At 36.7% G+C, this 25,192-nt stretch overlaps 1 protein-coding gene across 45 annotated transcripts in view; it reads left to right on the top strand.

Moving 5' to 3' along the window:
- ablim1b (actin binding LIM protein 1b) overlaps nt 1-25,191 on the top strand; it is a 90,474-nt gene extending 65,283 nt beyond the window's left edge. For 6 of the 45 annotated variants that reach the window (XM_056268902.1, XM_056268914.1, XM_056268904.1 and 3 more), the window contains 20 exons: nt 7,652-7,739; nt 8,515-8,573; nt 8,908-9,036; nt 10,222-10,266; nt 12,235-12,312; nt 12,800-12,958; nt 16,411-16,455; nt 17,004-17,042; nt 18,445-18,480; nt 18,621-18,750; nt 18,976-19,068; nt 19,379-19,393; nt 20,442-20,534; nt 20,826-20,873; nt 22,361-22,507; nt 22,998-23,083; nt 23,381-23,504; nt 23,596-23,654; nt 24,883-24,943; nt 25,051-25,191. In XM_056268902.1, the coding sequence (XP_056124877.1) occupies nt 7,652-7,739; nt 8,515-8,573; nt 8,908-9,036; nt 10,222-10,266; nt 12,235-12,312; nt 12,800-12,958; nt 16,411-16,455; nt 17,004-17,042; nt 18,445-18,480; nt 18,621-18,750; nt 18,976-19,068; nt 19,379-19,393; nt 20,442-20,534; nt 20,826-20,873; nt 22,361-22,507; nt 22,998-23,083; nt 23,381-23,504; nt 23,596-23,654; nt 24,883-24,943; nt 25,051-25,070 (1,554 nt within the window). In that variant the 3' untranslated portion in view covers nt 25,071-25,191. Of the gene's footprint in view, nt 1-7,651; nt 7,740-8,514; nt 8,574-8,907; nt 9,037-10,221; nt 10,267-12,234; nt 12,313-12,799; nt 12,959-16,410; nt 16,456-17,003; nt 17,043-18,444; nt 18,481-18,620; nt 18,751-18,975; nt 19,069-19,378; nt 19,394-20,441; nt 20,535-20,825; nt 20,874-21,684; nt 21,736-21,773; nt 22,166-22,360; nt 22,508-22,997; nt 23,084-23,380; nt 23,505-23,595; nt 23,655-24,882; nt 24,944-25,050 lie in introns of those variants that run through there. The other 39 variants (XM_056268882.1, XM_056268892.1, XM_056268891.1 and 36 more) reach the window with 39 other exon arrangements.
- Nucleotide 25,192: the final 1 nt, after the last annotated feature.

The following is a 25,192-nucleotide window of genomic DNA, read 5'->3' on the forward strand; positions in this document are numbered from 1 at the left end:
CTATCCAAAAATGACAAGTCTGCCGCACCAGCTGGCCCTGCATTATCTCACCACACACACACACACACACATATCCAAAGTGTACCAGACGCCCTGAGGGAAATTGCTCAGAGGTTGGAGTTCTCAGTTGTGCTTAATTTAGGTGACTTTTTCTCAGAGATTTTTTTCTAAATGAGAAATAAAAATAGATGACAGAGTAGGACTACATAGCTATAAAATGAATATGGATGGCATAGCTCTCATCATTTTTTACAGAAGCATTTTATGTGAAGAGTTCTGACTGACTTTTGAGTGCAGACTTGTGTTACTGTTCAAAAGTTTCGGTCATTTCTTTTAGATGGTAATTTACACTTTTATACTGCAAGGATGCATTCAATTCATCAAAAGTGACAGTGAAGACATTTCTGTTTTAAATAAACGCTCTTCTTTTGAACTTCCTATGCTACACAGTATCCTGAAATAAATGTATCATGTTTTTCAGAAAAATACTAAGCAGCACTACTGATTTCAACATTGATGATAATAATAATAAATGTTTTTGAGCGCCAAATCAGCATATTAGAATGATTTCTGAAGGATCATGTGACACTGAAGACTGGCATAATAATTCTGAAAATTCAGCTTTGACATCACAGGACTAAATTACATTTTACAATATATATGAATAGAAAGTAGTTATTTTAAATTGTAATAATATGTTATAATAGTACTGTTCTTCCTGTATTTTTGATCATACAAATGCATTCTTGGTGAGCATAAGACACTTCTTTAAAAAACATTAAAAAATCGTACTTGATCCCAAACTTTTGAGAGACATACTGTATAGCGTAAGTATTAAATGAGCACAATTTATGATCTTTTCTGAACCTTTAGAGACGTGAAATTGCAAAGGTATAGGGAATTATCTGAGAAACTCAAGTAAAGTCTTCATTTGGTGTCCATTTCATCTCGTTGCTGTCTAGGAAAAATAATCGTTATATCAAAGACATCTCATTTGTGTTTTTCTCTTTCTTTTGGATGTTCTCTTTTTGTCTTTTTTTTGCGCTTTGTGACTGTTGGGTGTCTTTTTTTGGAGAGTTTAGTTTTTCTGTTTGCTGTAATAGTGGCCAATATCTCAGCAAACTGCACCTTGTCAGATTCACTTGTCTGACTCTTTCCTCATTGGGCAGGTTTGTAGAGTGAAGTGTTTTAGTTCAGCTGAGGGAGAACATACACAACAATACACTGTGAGTCTGGCAACACAATACTGGGCTATGTTACTGAATACAGATGAAAATGACTCTTACTGGCATTTATACACACACACACATTATACATGATAGCACACTTACTAAAAAGACCAGCAAAAAAATGTCAATGCTAGAAGACCAGCTGGCTGACTAGTTAAATAAACTGAACACCAGCTTAACCAGACACGGAGACAGTTGTACCATATGAGCACCATTTTAGCCAGACTTGGAAACCAACCTGCAAACCTTAGGAAACTTCAAACAGAATGCGTTTTCTGCTGTTAAAAACGTGAGATGCAGGTAGGTGAAAAAGCGCAAGATCTAGAGATGCGTTTTTCAAAAGTTGAACTACTTTTAACTTGAGCGCTGTGTTTTTAGAATGCCGTGTCTTGCACGAGACACGGCAAAAGACGCAACGGTTAAAGACCATCTAGCGCGTTTACATTGGAAAAAAATCTAGAAAAGTAGTGCAGTGTAATGGTAAAACGCGTTCTGTGTGAAAGGCCACTTAAGCTGCTATTATATTTTTATTTCATTATTTTCAGTATGGTGCTTTTGATGCACGCTGAAAAAATGTTTAGGCCTAAATTTATGATTTATGTATTTGAATAGCATATAAAATTTCCATCCATTTGGATTACACCATTTTAACATCAACAATCTAATAAAGTTAATGTGATGTATATTTGTCAGTCATACATAAATGAAACAGAAAATATTCTTGCACTAAAATCATGGCATAGTTTATTGCATTTATAGTTTATATAGCATTTATAGTTTATAGTTTATTGCATTGCAAAATGCATTTATTCAAATAGCTTAGAATCAGCATAAATCTGTTAATTGTGAAAACCAATTTATTTAAGAATATTCAATTAGTTAAAATGTATGGGATACCTGTACATAACAATTGGATTTATTGATTATAAATATATAAACCTGGTGTGTATTTATTAGTACTATCAATGGCATCTTTCTTAATACATTTTTGTATGACTGACAAATGTGATGTTAGTTTGCATACTGTATAAAATGTCCATCCATTTGGATTACAGTTTTAACAATTTAAATACATAAATCTTACATTTACACCTATATATATTTATATATGTATATATTAATAAAGTCTTGCTGATTAAGATGGATAAACAACACACTTTTTTTCGTTATAACAACAATTTGTTGAGATAACTAAACTGAACCAAAGTTAACTAAACTTAATATTTTAAGTCAAGCACAAACACATACTTTTTTTAAGTTGAAACAACACATTGTTTCTTACTTTAATGTTGAATTTTAAGTTGTGATAAATAATCACAGCAATCATTTTTTTACAGTGAACCTAGTAATGTCAGTCACACATCAACATCCCATGCATGGGACCAGCATCTAAAATAATAGTTCTATATCCAAGCACTTTCTCTCTTTTCTTTCTCCTTTGTGTCCCCCAGTCGTTATTCCCCTTGCTGTTTTCTCTTTATCCCTGTGTCCCTCCCTCTCTCTGGCTCTGTCTTCTGTCCACACCCCTCCATCTGGGCTGAAGTAGAGGCGTGGACTGTTCTTGGCCCCAGAGTTCGATGCTCTGTTTTCTGTGTTTGCTTCTTGTGATGCAATAGGAAATGACTGGCAGCCGTCTCTCTCAGACAGAGCGCTACTCAGAGAAGTAGAACATGTTGTCACTCTGGTTTGTTGACTGGAAAACTGTTGCATGGCCTTGTTGCCATGGCAAGGAGACCCGGGAGCCGAGGGGTCACATCTGTGTGAAATCATGCGTTATAGCTGCATTGCCTCATAGTTCAGGACAGCCGAGGACCATGGGATGTTTCCCCTCAGAGGAGCCAAATGGGCGACTCCCTCTTCAGCCTGCAGAGCTCCAGCTGATATAGAGGAACAACAAAACAATTGAATTGTGTGCCTGTATGAGAAGCAAGATAAACTAAGCTTTAGGTTTTTTGGTGCTGTATACCTCCTGTGAACGTATGATATAAATTTCATAGAGTAAAAGAGCAAATCCTTTGAGTTGGAATTAACAATTTCACTCCATGTCTTTCCAAGCCTTTTTCCTATGAAACAGAGGGAGATATTTTGGTGAGGGTGATGGTCTGGCAACACTTTGTTAAGCTCGAAAATGCACCATAAAAATGTTATAAAAGTAGTCCGACGCTATATTCCAATTTGTCTGAAGTCAATAAATATCTTTGTGTGATAAAAGATGGTAATTCAATTTGTGAATTATGAAATATTGGGCCAGTATCATTCGGCCATGAGAAATGCCAGAATCAATGACGTTTGGTGTCACTGCAAGATCCACTGCTCATTCACTTTGAAAGTTCAGAATATTCTTAAAACAATTTTTTTTGTGTGTGTGTGTGTGTTCCACTGAAGAAATAAAGGTTTTGAATAACATGAGGTTCAGTAAATTATATATATACAGTATATATATATATATATATATATATATATATATATATATACACATACCGTATATTTGGCGTAAACTATGCTTTTAAGGAGTGAAAACAATTGAGAAAGAGGGAAAAAATAACAGATAAGGTAATCAAAAAGGAAAAAGGTGTTTTTTAAGGAGGTTTTGAAGGAGAGAGAGAGAGAGAGAGAGAGAGAGATGTCAGAACTGCAGGGCTCATCAGCATTCCCTGAGCTAACTGAAAGCAGCAGAATGATGAAACAGTACTGCAGATGACTTACAGCTGTGCGCTACATGACCTAGAGTGATGATCTCACACACATACACAATCATATGAATATAATGTGGAATGTACTGTACCTTGAGCTATGACTGGTATACTGTATACACTACCATTCAAAAGTTCGAGGCTGGTAAAATTGAATTTAATGTTTTTGAAATATGTCTCCTGTGCTCACTAAGGCTGCGTTTATTTGATCGAAAATACAGTAAAAAATATTTTGAAATATTATTACAGTTTAATTTTATTTTATTTAAAGGTGCATTGTGTAATATTTAGGAGGATATGTTGACAGAAATGAAATATCATATACATAACTATGTTTTCAGTGGTGTATAAAGAGCTTACATAATGAACCGTTACGTATTTATTACCTTAGAATGAGGCATTTCTATCTACATACACCGCGGGTCCCCTTACGTTGAAATAGCCATTTTGCCCCGACATGTTTCTACCTAGCCCTAAACGGACAGGCGCGTTTCGTTCCTATGTAGGTTTTGAATAACATGATAACTTCTTTGCATGAAGAAATTCTTCATGCAAAGAAGCTAGCTAAAGTCAGCGAATAAAACACTGACACAATGATGAACAAGTAATAATAATATTCACAATAACAAATCGTTTTTTTACTTAAGTAAACCTAATTTCTTCATTTATCTTTGTAAAGAAACCTCATTGCTTAACTGGCTACTCTCTGTTGTCTCAGACTACGACATCTTTTCCTGTCAGCCACCATAACTTCTGTTGGTTGCAATTCACAAACTCACCACTAGATGCCGCTTAAAAATTACACAGTGCACCTTTAAAGGGATACTCTACCGTTTTTTCATATTAAACTATGTTATTCTCTTATCTAAGACGAGTTGATACATACCTCTCTCGTCTCAGTGCGTGCACTTAATCGCTCTGTCGGGCGGAGAACTTTGAGAGCAGTTAGCTTAGCCCCATTCATTGTATATGGGCCAAACAGAGATTAAGTTAGAAGCGATCAAACACATCCACGTTTTCTCTATTTAAATATAGTTACACGAGTAGTTACACGACCAAGTATGGTGACACTAAATAAAATGTGGCGCTTTTTATAAGCGGGTAAAATGGATAACGATAAAGTATGGCGGAATGGCACTTATTGGGAGCACTTCGACTCGGCGCTGTAATATCTTCAATCGTGAAAAGTCCTCTCCCCCCTCTCCCTCTCCCTGTCATTTCCGTCAATAGAACCAACGTGACCTGCACGCCTGCAGTAGTAGCCTAGTAGTTTTTTGTGCAGAGTTGACGAAGTATCAGGGAGAGGGAGAGGGAGAGGGAGAGGGAGAGGGAGAGGACTTTTCACGATTGAAGATATTACATCGCCGAGTCGAAGTGCTCCCAATAAGTGCTATTCCGCCATATATTATAGTTATCCATTTTACCCGCTTATAAAAAGCGCCACATTTTATTTAGTGTCACCATACTTGGTCGTGTAACTACTCGTGTAACTATATTTAAATAGAGAAAACGTGGATGTGTTTGATCGCTTCTAACTTCATCTCTGTTTGGCCCATATACAATGAATGGGGCTAAGCTAACTGCTCTCAAAGTTCTCCGCCCGACAGAGCGATTAAGTGCACGCACTGAGACGAGAGAGGTATGTATCAACTCGTCTTAGATAAGAGAATAACATAGTTTAATATGAAAAAACGGTGGAGTATCCCTTTAAAATGTTATTTATTCCTGTGATGGTCTTTCAGAAATCATTTTAATATGCTGATTTGCTGCTGATTTACAAAAAATCTTTTGTAATATTATAAATGTCTTTACTGCACTTGTGATCAATTTAATGCATCCTTGCTTAATAAAAAGGGTTAGTTCACCCACAAATTAAAATTCTGTCATTATTTACTCACCCTCATGTCGTTCCAAACCCGTAAGACTTTTGTTCATCTTCAGAACACAAATGAAGATATTTTTAATGAAATCTGAGAGATATCTGTCCCTCCATTGACAGTCTACGCAACTACCACTTTCAAGCCCCAGAAAGGTATTAAAGACATCATTTTAGTAATCCATGTGACTCCAGTGGTTTAACCTCAATTTTATGAAATGACGTGAGTGCTTTGTTTGAGGAAAAAAAACCCCATAATTTACCATTTTATTTTCAAAATATTAACCTCCAACATGCGTGGTAATAAAGTGGTAAATTATGTTTTTTTGTTTTGTTTTTCGCAAACAAAGCACTTGTGTCGCTTCATAAAATTGAGGTTAAACCCCTGGAATTACAATGATTACTTTAATGATGTCTTTACTACCTTTCTGGGGCTTTTAAAGACCCCTAATGTTTTTCTAGGTGTTAACATGTTCTTGTGGCATTTTTCTGATGTTAGAGGACATAACTTGAGAAAAATAAGCTCAAAGTTGTATTTCTGAGTATTTCTACATTCAAATGGCTGTGAATCAGTAGCAGACGCTAAAATGCCGGCTAAAATAGACTGGAGTTGTGACGTAGTAACTCCACTGGGCGTCTCCACACGCGACGTCTTGGAGTGAAATAATGATCGGTGATCGGTGATAACTTTGATTAACTTCGGATAATAATAATTAACGTGTATATAATACTGTTGCCCCACCGGTATTGGGGATGTAAGCTAGCGGGAGAGACAGAGCTCTCAGCAACGGGCAGGGGGAGGGTCGTCTCCGTGCCAATGGCTCCGCCCACAACGCAGAGGCGAATTGCTAATGAGCTACTGCCGCTCTGCTGAAGCGAAGTCCCAGGAAACGGCACAGGTTTTGTGATTTTGGCTAAAAATGGCATAATCATAATTTAAAGACCACTGGGAATGTTTAAAAATAGCTCAAAATATGATCGGAGTGGGACTTTAAGTAGTTGCGTAGTTCGGTTAATGGAGGGACAGAAAGCTCTCTGATTTCATTAAAAAAAGATTTTCATTTGTGTTCTGAAGATAACTGAAAGTCTTAGTAAAGTCTGAGTAATTAATGGCAGAATTTTCATTTTTAGTGAACTAACCCTTAAATTTCTTTGAATAAAAAAAAATCTTACTGACCCCCAAATTTTTAACAGCCACTATCTGAAACCCCTAAGTCTTAGCCTAAGAGGGGCTCCATGTGATTTCAATGTTTCTGCTCGTGGTTGAGAATGACCTTCCAGGAGTGAAAAAACTGACAGACTGCAGTGTTTCTCAGTCCTTCCAGCTCCCTAGTGAACCGCCCAGCTCTCCAATATCAGCATTCCAGCTCATAGCTGTGGCTGACGGGCCGTGTTGCGGTGCTTACGTGCATCTGAAATGTTGAGCAGGGTGATATCCTGTATGTAACATTACACAGCTGTCTAAAACCCTCAATTAAAATCGTTATTTATACATTTATGTGTATGTCAAGCCAGCATGTGTATGTGTGAACTTGTGACTGTCTTTATGCTGGTATTGTTCTCTTGACCTGGAAGCATCCGGAGGTCAGGAGGGTATTTTTGTGTGGCAGGGTAAGGTAATATGGGATAGTGTGCTGTGCAAACAGTGACTCTGTAGATCTTAACAGAGCTTCATTCATTGAGAACACACACACGCCGCCTTTTAAAATAAGTGAAGTGCAATGAAATGACAGACTGTTTGGCTTGCCACAGATGTTAAGGAATATGTCTGTTTTGCCCAGTGCTGTGTCTCACTGGAAGCTTTTTCTCGTGAAATCGGTTGACCTCTGAATGTTGACCTTTGCCCCTCACAGGCAGGAGATAAGCACTACCATCCCAGCTGTGCACGATGCAGCAGGTGCAATCAAATGTTCACGGAGGGAGAGGAGATGTACCTACAGGGTGAGCACAGAACTTTAATGCTACATTTAGTAGAGGATTGAAGCATTGCTGGAACTTCCCATGAAAAAGTCTACAAAATTACCCTTGAAACTCTTGGAACTAAATAAAATAAAAGATAGTAGTTATATGTAAATTACCCATGTATTAAGGAAATTTTTTCTTATGTTAACTGGTAACAGGGTTGAAAGTCGAACTTAGTTGGTTTTATTTTATTTTCACTGTTCATGTTTTCTTTTTTCTTTTTCTTTTTCTTTCTTTTTTTTTGCAAACCTCTTCCCATATTTTGGGAAATTTCTAAATACAGCTGATTTAGTTATTTTAGCTACATAAAATAAAATAGTAATTCATATATTTATTTTCCCCATAAATTAAGGAAAAATATTTATTTGATCGTTTTTCTTATGGTAACTTTGGTAACAGGGTTGAAAGTCGAGCTATGTTTATTTTCTGTTCATTGTTCAAGGGTTTTGTATTTTTTGCACCTGTTGCCATAATTCTGTCTAAATGTTTATTTTGATCTTTTTACAAAAAAAAAAACATAATACAAAATAGTATTATTCCCCATAAATTAAGGAAAAATATTTGTTTGATCTTTTGATGACTTTGGTAACAGGGTTGACTGGTTGAGCTGGATGAATGAGGTCACATTACAATGTGTATACAAATTAGGAAAATGTGTTGGAATGTTCCATTTGTAATATGGGGACAATCATGTGGTAATATAATTCTGATATACCCCACCCTCATATTTTGTCTTGATTTCTATCTCCCAAAGGTTCTACAGTATGGCATCCAGACTGTAAGAACAACAGTAGAGTGGAAGAGAAGTACAGAGTGAGTATCTATCTTTCTAAACACTTACTATCTGTCAGCTAGTACATTAATCAGCCCTGTCTGTCTCTCTCTCTGGAAGAGAAAACTTTGCTGAGCTCCTCCCTCATATATTGTTCCCAGAAACAACATCTACATACCAGAAACAACAGTCTACGAACCCCTGGGAAATGCTTGAGTTTGAAATGCACACATTCTTTTCAAAACTTCCCCCAGTGACTCCAAGGTTAAAATTAAGGCTCTTAATGAAGCGTTACGTCTGAATCACTAAAAGAGAGTGTATGTGTGTGTTTGTCAGTGAGTGTTTTGTCCATTCTGTTGTAATTCTCCTCCTTAGGCAGCTTGGCAACATCCTAAAGGAAAACCCAGTCCGTTTGATATCTTTTACCCCCAGTCTCAGATTCAGAGCCGGGGCCCAGGTGGCTCTCAGTCTCAACTGGGCCGGCGTCCCCTGGGCAGTCGCGAGGTTTGCAGTCTTCTGCTCTGCACTCCCTCCAAACTGCAATGCTTCCAGCTAACACAGCTCCCTCCAACCGTCCTGCTTTACTCCGAAGCAAGACTGAACTGCTGTGTGTTTTATTAGCTTCATATAACTTACACTACCAGTCAAAAGTTTGGAATAATTAAAAAATATATATGTTTTTGAAGGAAGTCTCTCATGCTCACAAAGGTTGTGTTTATTTCAACAAAATACAGTAAAATGGTAATATTGTGAAATATCATTGGAATATAAATTAACAATGTTCTATTTTAATATATTTTCAAATGCAATTTATTCATTTGTTGGAAAACTTGAATTTTCAGCATTATTACTCCAGTCTTCAGTGTCACATGATCCTTTAGAAATCATTCTAATATGCTGATTTCTTATCATTATCAATGTTGAAAACCGATGAGCTGCTTAATATTTTTGTGGTAACCGTGATATATTACCACTCAAAAGTTTTTAAACTTTAAGTAAAGTAAGTAAGATTTTTTTTAAAAGAAGATAAATTAATAGTCTTATTCAGAAAGGGTGCATTGAATTTAACATTTACAATGTTACAAAAGATTTCTATTTTAAATAAACTTTCTATTTATCTAAGAATAATGATTAAAAATGTGTCATGGTTTCCACAAAAATATAAAGTAATTGAACACCAATAATAATTGTGACACTGAAGACTGAAGTTATTGCTGCTGAAAATTCAGCTTTTCCATCAAAGGAATACATTTAATTTGAAAATACATTAAAATAGAAAACAGTTCTTTAAATTGTAATAATATTTCATAATATTGCTGTTTTTACTGTATTTTGATCAAATAAATGCAGCCTTGATGAGTATAAGAGTCTTCTTTCAAAAACATATTCCAAAATTTTGACTGGTAGTGTATACACCCCTCAGCCAGAGTGAACCAGCACACATAAGAATATGCTTGCTCTCTCCTCCTGCAAGTTAGGTTATAATCCTAAATGAGATGTGGTAATTTCACAAAAATAACCTTATATCCCACAAAACCTGAAATTAGGATCTGCCCGCATGCATAGGATAGCAAGCAAGGCTGCGAGTAGATGACTATGGATGTGCTTGAGTTAGATGGCCGCTGGCTAAGGTGAATGATTCAAGTGTTTTGTTGAGTGTGATGTCATATCCTTTTCCTCCCTTCACAGCCCCTCCCACCCTCAGTAACCTCTCTGCACCAATCAGAAAGGCAGGTACTGTATTCTGCTTCTGGCAGCAGAGTGGGGGAACCCCGAATGTGTTTGCGTTTGCAGTCACCCACCAGCAGAGGGTTTTCTGCCCTCGCCAACTTCCCCTTAACAGCCTGTGTGTGCGAATCATTACGCTTTTCTTTTTTTTTAAACTGTTTATTTTCACATTTTTTTTTCCCTCTTACCAAAGCAATAACAAAAAAAATAAATAAAAAAAAAATAAAAAAAATAATAATAATAATAATAATAATAAATCAATAAAGATAAATAAATGATAATAATAATAAAAGATAAATAAATAATAATAATAAAAAAACATATAATAATAATAATAACAAATAAATAAATAATTATTACATGTCTGCTATGTCTACATTTAGTTAGTTAACAGTGTAAATTTTATACTTCATGTATACACAGGTATCACACATATATACACATTTTCTACGCAAGTTTTATACAGACCGCAGACCATATTTAAATACTTATTTGGGTATTTATTTTCTGCCCTCGCCAACTTCCCCTTAACAGCCTGTGTGTGCGAATCATTACGCTTTTCACCGCTGCAGGCATGTGGCTCAAGCCCCCCCAGGGCTCTATTCACCATTACAGGAATGACGGCTGTTTGACTCTTCATGCAGAACCGTCTCAGATATGAGCTCAGCTCAACATGTAGCATAACTGGTCTCTCAAACGGAATACTGTTCCTAAAGGTCGTCCGATTCGGGTGTTTTTGGTGACATTTGACCAAGAGTCCATATCTGAGGGATTGGCTGCACTGGCTGCACTGATTGTATGATATGAAACCCAATGCATCTTGGGAAGGCTTGCATTGGAGTATGAGGCAATATGAGCTGGAAATCCGGTGGTTTTGTAATTTGTGCTGAATGAAAGCTTAAGAATGAGCTTACTTCACAAAATAAAAATGTTGTCATCATTTTCTCTCGTTATGTATACTTCTCTCTTTTGAAACCTGTACGACTTCCCTTGTGAAAAAGAAGTGCGCATAATTGTGCTTAATTTATAAAACTGTATATAAAAAAAAAAAAAAAACTGTACTTGCATATAACATATTATATATATATATATTAATGAAATAAAAGGCCACATAAAGAGAGTACACTTTCATTATTTTGTTTCTTAACACACAAAAAGTGCACTTTGTAATAATGTGAAATTAAAAGTTTTACATTTTAAATCAATTTTAATAATCTTTTATCATGCTTTAAAGAAGTACACTTATTTTAATGTGTAACATTTTAAAGCATTGATTATAATTTTCAACTGTAGTGTTGAAATTAAAGTTTCAAGTTCATTTTCATATAGTTGTAATGCATTTGGCAGTACACTTTAACCATGTTTCAAAGAAAATAAAAGTAATTATGAAATGACATACAAGCATGTACTTATGTGTTACTTATTTAAACTACAATACATTTTCATTTAATTGTGATTAACATGCAATTAAGTTTCCAAAAACAATACATTTTTCAAATCACACATAAGAATATTCCTTTAAAGTATATAATATTTTACATAGGTTATTATTTCCTGTATGGAACACAAACAGATATTTCGATCAATGTCCAAGCTGCACTTTTCAATACAATGAAAGTGAAAGATGACCAACACGATTTTAAGAATAACGATCCTCTCACAAAGCTATCGTATGGCCTCAGAAGACTTAAAATATAGTGCATATAGTGTATAGAGTTACTTTACAACGCTTTTATGGTGCTTGAGCTTGAAAGCCTGGTCCCCATTCACTTCCACTGTATGAAAAAGAGCAGCGTGAACATTCTTCAGACCTTGTCCTTTTGTGTTCCATGGAAAAAAAGAAAGTCATACAGTTTTGGAAGGACATGAGCGTGAGTGACTGATGACAAAATGCTCATTTGTAGCTAAGCTATACCAATATGTGTGTCTATTATCTTCAGCTTATTGCTAATACAACATCTCGTTCTCCCGCAGCCCACAAGGTCATCGTCTGAGAGTATCTGTTCGAGACCTGGCTCGAGCATACCTGGATCTCCAGGTCACACCATCTATGTGAGTCCCACTCAACGGCGCCCACAATCGTTTCCTGAGTCTGTCAGATCATATCACACAACCCACAACGGATTCTGATGCTGGTATACTTCAGGGTCAATGTAAAAAAAAAAAAAAAAAAAAAAAACTCCTGGACATGCAGGAAAAGCAAAGGAGTTTCCTTCATCTTCTCTCCACTCTTTGCCTTTGCCTTGTATTTGACATCTGTAGCATCGTTTTTGCATGTAAACGAATTTAGAGTATCATTTACATTAACACTGAAAATGTATAGCTTTCCACATAAGCATGCCTCCAACAACAGCGTTCATCTTTCCATAAGTGTCCATTTGCCCCGTGTGATGACCTTTGTGAGAGCTGTAGCTTTGGTTGGATGTGATGTGGATGACCTTTGACCTGTGCCCTGACCTCTTCCTCATCAACACCTTTTCTCCCTGTGTTTCTCCACCTGTGTCCCCTTCCCCTGTCCCTCATCCTCTCCTTCCTCCAGGCAAAAGTAGACAATGAGATTATTGATTACAAGGACCTAGCAGCCATTCCCAGAGTCAAGGCCATTTATGACATAGAGCGTCCAGACATGATATCCTATGAGTCTCTCCATTCCACCTCCTCCACCCTGGAAAGACAAGGAAGGCACAGCCCTGGAGAGGTAATCTGAATCGTAAACTTTTAGTGTCTTTCTGATTAACAAACGATGTGCTATTATGACCCAAACGGATAGATATAGCCACTATATGGCTGAGTAGACATGATGTCACCGATTTATGTTTATATATTTATTCTCATTTTTTTTGGGATTAGGTGTGGCTTTCATAAAAAAAATAACTCAAGCCATTTTATCTCAAATCGGACAGTGTACCTGCCTAAAAATGTTTGAACAGCCATGCTCTATACATTTAGCATTCCTGTTCTTCAATTTGGAGATGTGAACGATCTAGTCTTTATTTTTAGCATTATAATTTCGAGTTTGATTATTTTAATATATTAATAATAATTTATTCATTTAAATATTTTAAAGTCATACATCAGCCTCCTTGGAAGTTTGCTGAGGCCCCCTAGTGGGCCCCGCCCCCCTGTTTGAGAGCCACTGGTCTAGTCATTATCAAACCTGCACTTGGGTTTTGGCCACTTTAGCGATCTGGCCCAAACACTACCAGACTACCCCTATATAACAGACCCAACCCTAATGCTCCATAGTTGTGATAATACCATCCCCATCCCCAGGTCCCTACTTTGTCACAGTAACCATAATAGCTCTCTGACCCCATTATCCCATTAGTGTTCCAAAAAGCTCTATTGGTTGAGGCTCTCAGGCCACGGACAGAGCAGACGTGAGCAAGTGTGTGCTTTTGCTCATTTCTCTGTATGTGATCATGTGCATTGCATGTATTCCTGTCAACATGTTAGCTATGTCTATGCATGAAAAGAATGTATGCGAGATGTGTTTTTTTATTCTCTGTGACTGCTCTTGGGTTCCCATTGTCTATTAAACATTGCTCTTCTGTACCTGAAAACGCCTGTGCGCATTCTCTGTGTAGAGACAGCAGTGTCGCAGCGCCCCCTGGTGACCATAATCAAGATCTCAGGCAGTCTGCGGTGGTGAAGATGCATGTTAAAGGAATATTCCTAGGGGGGGTTTTCACCTGCATCTATGATTGATTACCACATTCAATCATTTAGACATGTCTTTGATTGTGTATAAACAAACAGGAAATGCATTTACAGTAAAATATTTACAATGGAAGCCTATCAAGCAAGTGGGTCAAAGTGTTTTAGCAGAAATATGAAGCTCACATTGTTGTTAGCACTTACTTGAATCAATACTTATTTTTTTTAAGCTATAAACTTTAAAGTTGCCTAAATCGTCCCTGTGAGTTGGGACTACTCATAAGGATGATTTAGGCAACTTTAAAATTTAGTTAAAGTCTGGTTATGCACTACCAAAAAAAAAAAAAAAAAAAATCATAGTAATTACTCTACCGTTCAAAAGTTTGGGATTGGTATATAAAAGGTTTTTGATCTCTGGCTCTCATTTGGTATGCATTTATTTGGAATGTAAAAATACAATAATATTTTGAAATATTATTACAATTTAAAATAACAGTTTTTTATTTTAATTTTAAAATGTAATTTATTTTTGTGTAGCAAAACTGAATTTTTAGCAGCAATTACTCCAGTCTTCAGTGTCACATGATCCTTCAGAATCAGATCGTGTCACAATATATATCGCAATACAAAAATGCAACAAAATGTATTGTGGATAGTGACAATATTTATTGTGTATAGTTTACCCAAAATAAAATTCACTGTGTGGGGGGGAAAAAAAATCAAATTTTCAGAGCTTTAGTGTCAATACTACATTAAACTACTATATAAAATGTTATGATGTTACATATAATGTATAATTATGCAATGGGGGAATATTTGTGGGTCCTGATAATTCCAAATGTATTATGTTACCAGTAAAAAGTGGCCTACATTATTTTAAATATATCTAGTGAGTGACAAAGCATATTCGTCTAAAATAATTCTGTATTTTCAGCTTCAGAATCATGATTATTTTTATCCTGGTGTCACCATGATCCTGTGCATTGGGTTACCAGCACCAAGTCCAAGCCTATTAATTTACACCCACAATGTAATATCAAATTGTTAACGTTTTATCATATGTCTTGGAGTATCGCAATAATATTGTACCGTGAGCTCAGTATCGTGATATGTATCAAATCGTGACATGAGGGTATCATTACACCCCTAGAATTATTTTGTAACAATGCAAAAGCCTAGCACTTTTAATCAATTTAATGCATCCTTGCATGAATTAAAGTATTAATTTCTTTCAAAATAAATAAAAAATTCGGTTACACTTTATTTTACGGTGTCATTGTTACAGTGCAATTATATATTTAAGTACTGAGTAATATTAATTAAGTGCATGTAATTATTATAGAGTTAGGGTAGGATTAGGGTTTGGTTGAGGGTTATTTGCATGTAATTATGCATAATTAACTGTTAATACTATTGTAAGTACATGTTACAGTGCAATTATATATTTAAGTACTGGGTAATATTAATTAAGTGCATGTACTTATTATAGAGTTAGGGTAGGATTAGGGTTTGGTTGAGGGTTTTTTGCATGTAATTATGCATAATTAACTTAATACTATTGTAAGTACATGTAACATATGTAACAAGGACACTGTAAAATAAAGTGTTACCAAAAAATCTTACTAACCCAAATGTTTGAACGGTAGTGTTTTTCCTAGCCCAATAACAAATATTTTATTCTTCTTTAAAATACAAAATGAGTATAAAACTGAATTTTGCTTCTCCAATGCTACTTAATCTATCTTGTTTGAAAGATGTTTAGATATTTTCACTGGAAAACAAGACCTACATACAGGTTTAGCAAAATTAGCTGGGTTTGCTTTTTAGCTGTTCATGTAACAGAGGCCAGCTAGGGGGAGCAAGAGGCAGACTAGCGACTGAGACTGCAGTCTTAGGCTCCATGTTAGCATGCCTAGCTCCCAGGCCGGAAACATTGGTCGGAGTGGGGCGAAAATAGGACCGGAAATGTTGCATTGGTGCCGTGACCCGGATGGGAGTGAGGTTTAGGGGGCTGAGTGTAACGGAGGCCAGCTAGCGAGAGCTGTGCATGTAAACCTCACTCCTCTGATCTCAAGAGGCGCACTAGCGACTGACGCTAGAGACTCCTTTAGCATCATTGTTAGCAATCCCGCATCCCATGCCATAGACGCTGGTTCAAGTCCCGGGTTATACACTCATGACATGAGTTTGATTTGACATGAATGATATAGCAGCTATAACTCCACAGAAAGGAAGCAAGCAATTCTATCCCACTAGTTTTAAGCTAACCCATCAAGTTATACTTTCGAAAAAGCACAGTCATGTGTTTTCTTTGTAGTGGGACCCACTAGCCAGTTAGCCTTTCATTGTAAGTGTATTACTGTTAACAACATTATTACCTGTGGTAACAGACCAGTTGAAAATGACCAAGAATATTCCTTTAATGCATAATGTTTTCTTGAGTCACTGACAAGCTTTTAGAGTAACCAAACTCAACCCTTTCCTCCCCTACAGCCTGTCAAAGCCTCAGGTGGCAGCCCTCCCAGAGGCAGAGCCACAGTAAGTGGAAGCAGGATAGAAATAAGACCAGTTAGTTTGTGGATTACCAACCCAAACTAATAAGAACACAACTAACATATTGATTTATAAAACCTAACCTAATCTTATAAGCATGAACATCCAATGCCTCTCACACTTAGTTTCACTCATCTCACTGGCCGTTGTCTGTTCTCTCAGTCTCATCTGAATAGCTGCTCTCTAAATAAGTAGACTTTGCAAGTGACAGTCACTTGAAGTGTGTACTGTGTACTCAAAAACCCAGTGGAAAACTGAAGAAGCTTCTATATGTGCCATGTAGATTCAGTCTCATTCTCAATTAACTGATCTGTGTCAAGTTTCAATTTAGACTTTATCATGACATTAGACATAGACAGCATCTAACATTCAAGACAAGCACTGCCAGCGCTTCTGTGCGATTCCTTCATCACATTCATTTCATTTTAAACATCATGCAATGCATGCAGGGTCACAGAAAACACGACTGTTTCCATGACGTATGACATAATACGTTATTTTTAGTGATTGTAATTCTGTGTCCACATTCCCAGACCCTGCCACAAGACCCCTCCTCACTGTCAGCAGAAACAGTAAGTTTTCAGTGACCTCCCTCTGAACCCCGACACAGTCAGCCTGTGAGCTGTGGCTGCACTTCTCTCTCTCCTAAATGTGCTTTTGATGGAGATGGCACTGATCTTCAGCTGTCCCTTGAGCACTGGAAGAAGTCCTCTGTATAATTAATGGCTACCTACTACAAAGAAGCAAGAGTGTCCTGTTGGAGTGTGTGCTTATGTCTGTAATGCTTGTCTTGTTTGTCTGACTGTCTGTCTTTATCTTTGCTACAGCTGGGTGAATCTCACAAAGAACTTTCCCAAATCATAACAAAGAAATTACATATTGTTTAAAGAAAATTAACCCTATTAAGATATTGTGTGTGTGCACGCGTGTGTGTGTGTGTGTGTGTGTGTGTGTGTGTGTGTGTGTGTGTGTGTGTGTGTGTGTGTGTGTGTGTGTGTGTGTGTGTGTGTGTGTGTGTGTGTGTGTGTGTGTGTGTGTGTGTGTGTGTGTGTGTGTGTGTGTGTGTGTGTGTGTGTGTGTGTGTTCGAAAGTTTGGGGTCAGTAATATTTTCTTTGAAAGAAATTAATATTATTTTTACTCAACAAGGATGCATTAAATTGATCAAAAGTGACAGTAATGACTTGTTACAAATTACAATATTATAAAAAGTATATTTTTTAAATAAATGCTGTTCTTTTGGGACTTTCTGTTCATCAAAGAATCCTGAAAACACAGAAAAATTAAGCGGCACAACTTTCTTCAACATTGATAATAGAAAGAAATGTCATAAATTGCATTGACTCTGGGAAAAGCTCAGAATCAGAATACTAAAAATGATTTCTGAAGGATCATGTGACACTGAAGACCGGAGTAATGACTGCTGAATATTCAGTTTTGCTTTTACAGGAAAATACTTTAAAAAAAAACTGTTCTTTGAATTTTAATAATAATTCACAATATTGCCTTTTTTTACTGTATTTTTGATCAAATAAATGCTGCCTTGGTGGGAATAGGAGACTTCTTCCAAAAACATTTAAAAAATCGTACATACCCCAAACTTTTGAATGGTAGGCTACTTATACTATGATACTAAATATATTGTATCTTATAATAATTATTATTAAATGAATAATTTTATTTAAATAAGTGAATTTTTGTATGTAATGCATATAATTTCTTATTTTGTTCTTTTAACTTAGAGTGAACATTTCTTGAGTTTTGTGATATTCACTCATATCTAACAACTTACCAAATATACAAAGTCACACAGACCTTAAAAAGTATACCAACAGTGGCATGATTTAACTTCCTGTTCCTAATCCAACATTTTTGCTTTTCTGGCCTGCTCTATCCAGCATACAGTCTCCTCTCCACCTTTGAGTGCTTATTCTGATGCATCCTTACATAGAGCTCTTGTTCCTGTTCTGTTTCAGTCTCCAAGGACACTGTCTCCCACTCCATCTGCTGAGGTTAGAGGCTATTTTATAATGCTAAGTTATTATAGTAGAGCCTATAGTACATGTCATTAAACAATACATTTAGAAATGTGAATGTGTATGATATGTTGAACCTTCCCATATGTTATGTTGTGTGTGCATGTGTGCGGTAGGGTTGCTATGACATGAGGGAACGCATCATTCAGAGATCCACCAGTCAGGGCTCCATCGGCTCTCCGGTCTACCACCGCCATAACTACATACCCCCTCTATCCAAGTCTCCCCAGCACTTCCACAGACCAGGTGAGTCAAATGAACCGTTCCCAATCCTGCCTCCATAGGATTCCAGCAGAGTGTACGGATAAGCGAGATCTCCTCGCCACATTTTGGCCTCGCGTGGCCTTTTCTTGCTTTCCGTTTCCTCCTGAGCTTTTTTTTCCTTCCTCCTCTGCTCATGTGTGCTCCTTCCATCCTCTTTTTTTCCCCTTCGTTCTACTCCTCTGTTCCTCTTCCCTGAGCGGCTGGCAGGAATGCTGAAGCTCTGCTCCTCTTTGCGCTCCAGCAACAGCGACACGCGCCCTACCTCCCCCTTCCGACATCACTTCCTCCCCCATAACAAAGGTAAGGCCTCTCCACCGCGGTTGCCCGACCTCTTCGCCTCGTTCTCAGTTTTCAGTATCGTTCTGTAGACACAAATCCACCTCCCTCCTCTGATTCAGGCCTGCTGAAATGTCTTGAATGTGATGATTGATTTTTTTAGCTTGTAAAGCTGTGCTTTTGGCGGCTCTGTTTGAGAAAATCACAAGTCTTGGAAATGCTTGAATGGCGCTCTTATGAGGTCAAGGGCTGCGTTTGTAGATGCAACTGAAGCTAATGCACAGTTTACTAATCACATGCTCATGTGTGTAATGTCCCTCTGTCCTCTCCACAGATTCTTTCTGCATAGGTATGTCTTGGCTTGGCTGTTGTTGACTGTGTAGAGCAATTTGGTGCCCGTGGCAGTTCAGATGCATGCTGGTCCTGTGTTTTGACTATTCAGAATTCGATTCATTTGATAACAGTCAATTAACCAACATTAAACCAAGCCACTGTGACATCACTAATACTCTTATACTAATAACTCTGCTCCAAAATCTTGTGAGCTGCCTTGCTGTTTAGTGCCTACATAGGCAGCTGTCTTCTAAGGTGGCATCCTAACTGAAATGGAATTCTGTCATTCTGGTTGTTATTATTATTATTGTTGTTATTGAGGATATGCTTGATTGTCCTGAAAATATATTACTGACAGACATGCTAAATATATAAAAGGCAAGTTGTTAGATGAGTGAATATTCAAAATTGTCAATTGGTAATTGAATAAAAATGAAATTAGTGCTTTAGTATTGAATAAAATAAATATAAATATAATATAACTTTATAGTCAACATTTCTCTTGCTTTTTCCACCATTTTGGATTTATGGAGCTATTTGGAGTGCATTGTGGGATTGCCTTCTCCGTGAAGGGCAACATAGATGTCTACCTTTTTGACAGCAGGAAGAGCACATGTGATGCCTTGAAACGCTGTCTATGTAGGCAGCACGCTATTTTTTGGAACGTGTATATGTTGCATGCTTACATTTCCTCATAGGCAATAGCCCTAAAGGATATTCAGTCATATTACCATCAGACACAACAGCTTCCTAACAGTGTGAATGTTATGTGTACCTTACGACTGTGCTGGTGAATGATACCATGTTCTTGATTGTGAAGTATGTGCATGCTGATTTCCTAAACCATTCCTCTCTTTCCAATCTGTCTGTCCTTCAAACCCTGTTCTCTTTCGTGGGGCGAACACACTGGTCCAATCCGTCTCTCTGTCACCTCTCTGTTGAAGCCCTTTTCTGTTTGTCCATCTTTCCGTCAGTGAAGATTTATTCCGGCATTATTCTCTCTTTCTTTTCTTCTTTTGTTTTTCTTTTCTTTCTCCCGCTTATTCTGCTCTTCTTGTTTGGAGGCACTGAGCCATCCAGTGGCCGGAGTTCTCCCCTTTCCTCTCGGCCGGCCACCCCGACCCTCTCTCTGACCCCTAAACATTTCCACATCCCAGGTAGGAGCTGGAGCATCATCTCTTTTTTCTTCTCTAGAGTTTTTCCTGCTCTGTCTCTTCCCCTCCATTCTTTAATTTAAATCTTTCTCACCCCCCATGATGCATTTATGCTTTTATCTATTTATTGTTTTAATGGTAGATTTTGATGACCCCTTATGCTGAGTACATGTACTGCCACATACGGCTTGCTTTTCCCCAAATCATTATCATAACTGGTTGATTGGAGCATCTTATTTGTGACTGAGACTGCATTAAAAATGTTATTAAAACTAGATCTTTTCTAATTTACAGACCAAGGCATTAACATGTATAGAAAACCACCAATCTACAAACAGCATGGTATGGTTGTTTTATCTATCTATCTATCTATCTATCTATCTATCTATCTATCTATCTATCTATCTATCTATATGTCTGTCTGTCTGTCTTTCTATCTATCATCTGTCTTTCCATCTATCCATCCATACATGCATCCATCCATGTCTCTTTCTATCATCTGTCTGTCTATCTATCTATCTATCTATCTATCTATCTATCTATCTATCTATCTATCTATCTATCTATCTATCTATCTATCTGTCTGTCTGTCTGTCTGTCTGTCTGTCAGTCATCTGTCTTTCCATCCATTCACCCATCTATCTATCTATCTATCTATCTATCTATCTATCTATCTATCTATCTATCTATCTATCTTTCTATCTATCTATCTATCTATCTATCTGTCTGTCTGTCTGTCAGTCATCTGTCTTTCCATCCATTCACCCATCTATCTATCTATCTATCTATCTATCTATCTATCTATCTATCTGTCTCTCTGTCTGTCTGTCTGTCATCTATCTTTCCATCCATTCACCCATCTATCTATCTATCTATCTATCTATCTGTCTGTCTGTCTGTCTGTCAGTCAACTGTCTTTCCATCCATTCACCCATCTATCTATCTATCTATCTATCTATCTATCTATCTATCTATCTATCTATCTATCTATCCCGTAAAACATGTTTGGTGACAGTCATTATGGTGTGTGCGCAAGCATTATTTCTGACTATTATTTTGATTATTTATATATGTTTGTTTATGTGTGTTGACTCCATCCATCGATTAATTTTTGGTAATGATGCTATGATCACATCACATGTTCACATGTAAGTACCATTTGACATCATAAACTTTTCTCATCTCTGAGACTTTCTTTTTCTTTATTTATTGCTTCCTCACTACTGACTCGCTCGCAACAAGAAACCAAAATACTATCTTCTTTAACAGCCGCCGTAAAACTTTGATTCTGCCTTTTAACTGCATGGAGTTATAGCCTGCCAGATCCCATAACAAATTCACTGACACTTCAGATGACTCTGCTTTGGTCTCTATCTTGCATACTCTGTAAATCTACACATCAAGCTAGTTTCAATAAACTGAATGGCACCATTTGAACAGTTGTGCCATTTACTGGTTTCAAAATACAGTTTATATATTTACATTTTCTGCTTGCTTAATTTTATAAAAATCTATAAACTTGCAAACAGTAGCATGTGTGCTCTATCCACTTTATACAGTCCTTTATAAGATGCAGTACTGGCCATTGACATTCAAATCATTTGATACCGTCTCTGTATTACTGTTTTAATAAAAAAAAAATAAAAAAAACAAGAGCAAGAAATAAAAAATATATATATATTTGACATTTTTTGTAATAGGTCATTTACATTTTTAGATATAAAAATCCTGAAATGTCATGCTTTGAACTGATTGTCCAGCACTGCACTTATTAAAACCCTTTGAGAGGCCGTCACTGATAGTGCAGTTCCCCCAAAATACCGATTCAGATTCAGCTGCCCTGGCAGCCCAAAGCAAGTCCGCTGATGACATCATCAAATCATCCAAGTTCCCTGCGGCCCACGCCCCTCGGCCAGACGAAACCGCAAAGATCGAGACCGACTACTGGCCGTGTCCGCCGTCCCTCGCTGCTTTAGGTACGGTCCTGCTGCTGGCTCCTCCAGGCCCAACGGCACAAATAAAACCCTACAGCAACCAAAAACGAATGGAAGTCTTTATTGAATTAAATAATGCTCTCAAAACAATGTATATTGAGAACTCTTGGATTCCTGCTGGTAAATTTAGCCTGTTATTTCCGTCTGGCTACCTACCCCTAAAACCAGTTGTGATGATAGTAAATCGGAAGAACACTAAACACAAGATTGCTTTACAGACACAAAGATTTGCCAACGCTAATAAATCCAATACGTTTCCAATCAACAAATCATTACACCACTCAATCTGATCAATTGTATTGTTATTTTTGTTCCATTGTTTGTTTTCCATGCGTATAACTTGAACTCAGAGGTTCCATTTGAAGGTCATCATGGGTACAATGACATGACAATATTGCAGTCATCTCAATATTTTTTTCTTTCTTTCTTTTTGGCTTTATTTGAAAATCCTTTACTGGTCCTGGATGTACAGGCTCAGATGGGAGGAGTCGGTCACGGGATGAAGAAGAGGACGAGCAACTGAAACGCAGACAACTTCAGGAGGAACATCTCAGCAAGGTCGAGGGCGTATTAATACTTATACATTGCTTGTGTCATTTTTTGGTGAAAGCAATCCTTTAAATGCATATACAGCGTTATTTACACATACACATTGTTTTATTGCCCAAAACCACTGAAAAACTAGACACAGATACACCTTATTTGCATATTTGCACTAAAAACTATTAAAAAAATAATTGGAAGAACTCAGTACTCAGTATTTTTTTCCAGTACAAATATCTAAACAGTCTTAAATCAAGATACATTTACTTGAGATTCAACATGACTTATATTAAGTCTTGTATTTAACTGCAGATCCAGTCTGGACTTGGGAAGCTCATTCTGAAGGAGGAGATGGAAAAGGAGATGAACAGAGAGAAATACGTACGAAGTGTGACCGCCCAGCGCTTTGACTCCCAATACGCTAACTGTACCACAGGTAAAATGCCACATAACTTTGAAAGCAAGCACAACAAATAAAGCTTTACTTTGGCATTAGTCTAAAAAAAGTATTTTGTCCTCTGCTGTAGACTCCCAAACCGTTAAAACATCATCCCTGCCTGGATACGGACGAAATGGCCTCCATCGGGTAAGTCTCAGCCATTCATCTGTTATTTACCTTAATTTAAAATATGGATGCAAAACTACCAAACTCACCACAAAAACTCACCACAGGCTGCATTGATTTGAAAATAAAATGCGGTAAAATCAGCGATATTGTGGAATATTATTCAAATTTATTTTATTCCTGCTATGATATTCATTATTATCAATGTTGAAAACGGTTTATGCTGCTTAATTTTTTTGTGGAAACCATGATACACTACAAATTCAAAAGTTTGGTGTAAGTAAGATTTGAAGAAAAATAAATAAATGAATACCCTTATTCAGCAAGGATGCATTAAACTGATCAAAAGTGACAGTTATTGACATTTATAATGTTACAAAAGATTTATATTTCAAGTAAATGCTGTTCATTGAACCTTCTATGCATCAAAGAAAAATTGATCACAGTTTCCACCAAAATATTAAGCAGCAAAAACTGTTGTCAGCGCCGATAATAATAAAAAACATTATTAATAATGGGCACCAATACTAATTGATAATAACTGAGCACCAAATCAGCATATTAGAATGATTTCTGAAGGATCATGTGACACTCACAGGAATTTCATTTCAAAATACATTCAAATAGAAAACCGTTATCTTAAATTGTAATAATATTTCACAATATTATTACAGTTTTTACTGTATTTTTCATCAAATAAATGCAGCCTTGGTAAGCATACAGTAAGAGTCTTCATTCAAAAACATAAAGAAATATCTTAACATGTGATTTAATTTGTAAGATAATGTTTCTCTCATTAAAAAAATGTACACACAAAGATAATGTTTCTCTCATTAAAAAAATGTACACACATCACATATTAAGATATTTTTTAATGTTTTTGAATGAAGACTCTTACTGTATGCTTACAAAGGCTGCATTTATTTGATCAAAAATACAGTAAAAACTGTAATCATCAACCAGTTTTATGATTGTGAGAAGTTGGTATGCAGATCCCTCCCCAAAAGACTTTCAGATTTATAGTAAACTTTACTCATAGAAGTACGAGTTTGTTATAGTATTTTGAAATGAAATTCCTGTGATGGTAAAGCTTTCTGCTTTTCAGCAGCCGTCAGTGTCACATGATCCTTCAGAAATATCAGTGAATTATTTCTGCAACCCCGTTTTGGAACACTTGAGCGTGTAGAATAAATGAGGTCATATCAGCCAGTGTAACATCAACTAAATTGCATCTTGTCTGTGCTTCCAGCCCCAGTCTACAGAACTCTCTCAGTATAACAGTTATGGGGACGTGTGTGGAGGACAAAGAGGTAAAATCCAATGTTTTAATACTGAAAACACACCTAACAACTGAAAAAAAAGCTATTCTAATAATATAGTAATATTTGGGAATTTTGTCTCTTTCTGATTCATACAGATTTCAAGGTATGTGACTGACATGCAGTGTTTACTGAGCATGTGCATCTGCAGTCATGCACATATGGAAGTCAAATCATGCTACATGTAACCGGAATGGCACTCATGCCCTCATTGCTATGCTTGTGTCTGAGTTTGAGTCA

The sequence above is a fragment of the Rhinichthys klamathensis genome, unplaced genomic scaffold, assembly GCF_029890125.1.
Source record: "Rhinichthys klamathensis goyatoka isolate OS25496 unplaced genomic scaffold, OSU_Roscu_1.1 h1tg000277l_1, whole genome shotgun sequence".
NCBI lineage: Eukaryota > Metazoa > Chordata > Actinopteri > Cypriniformes > Leuciscidae > Rhinichthys > Rhinichthys klamathensis.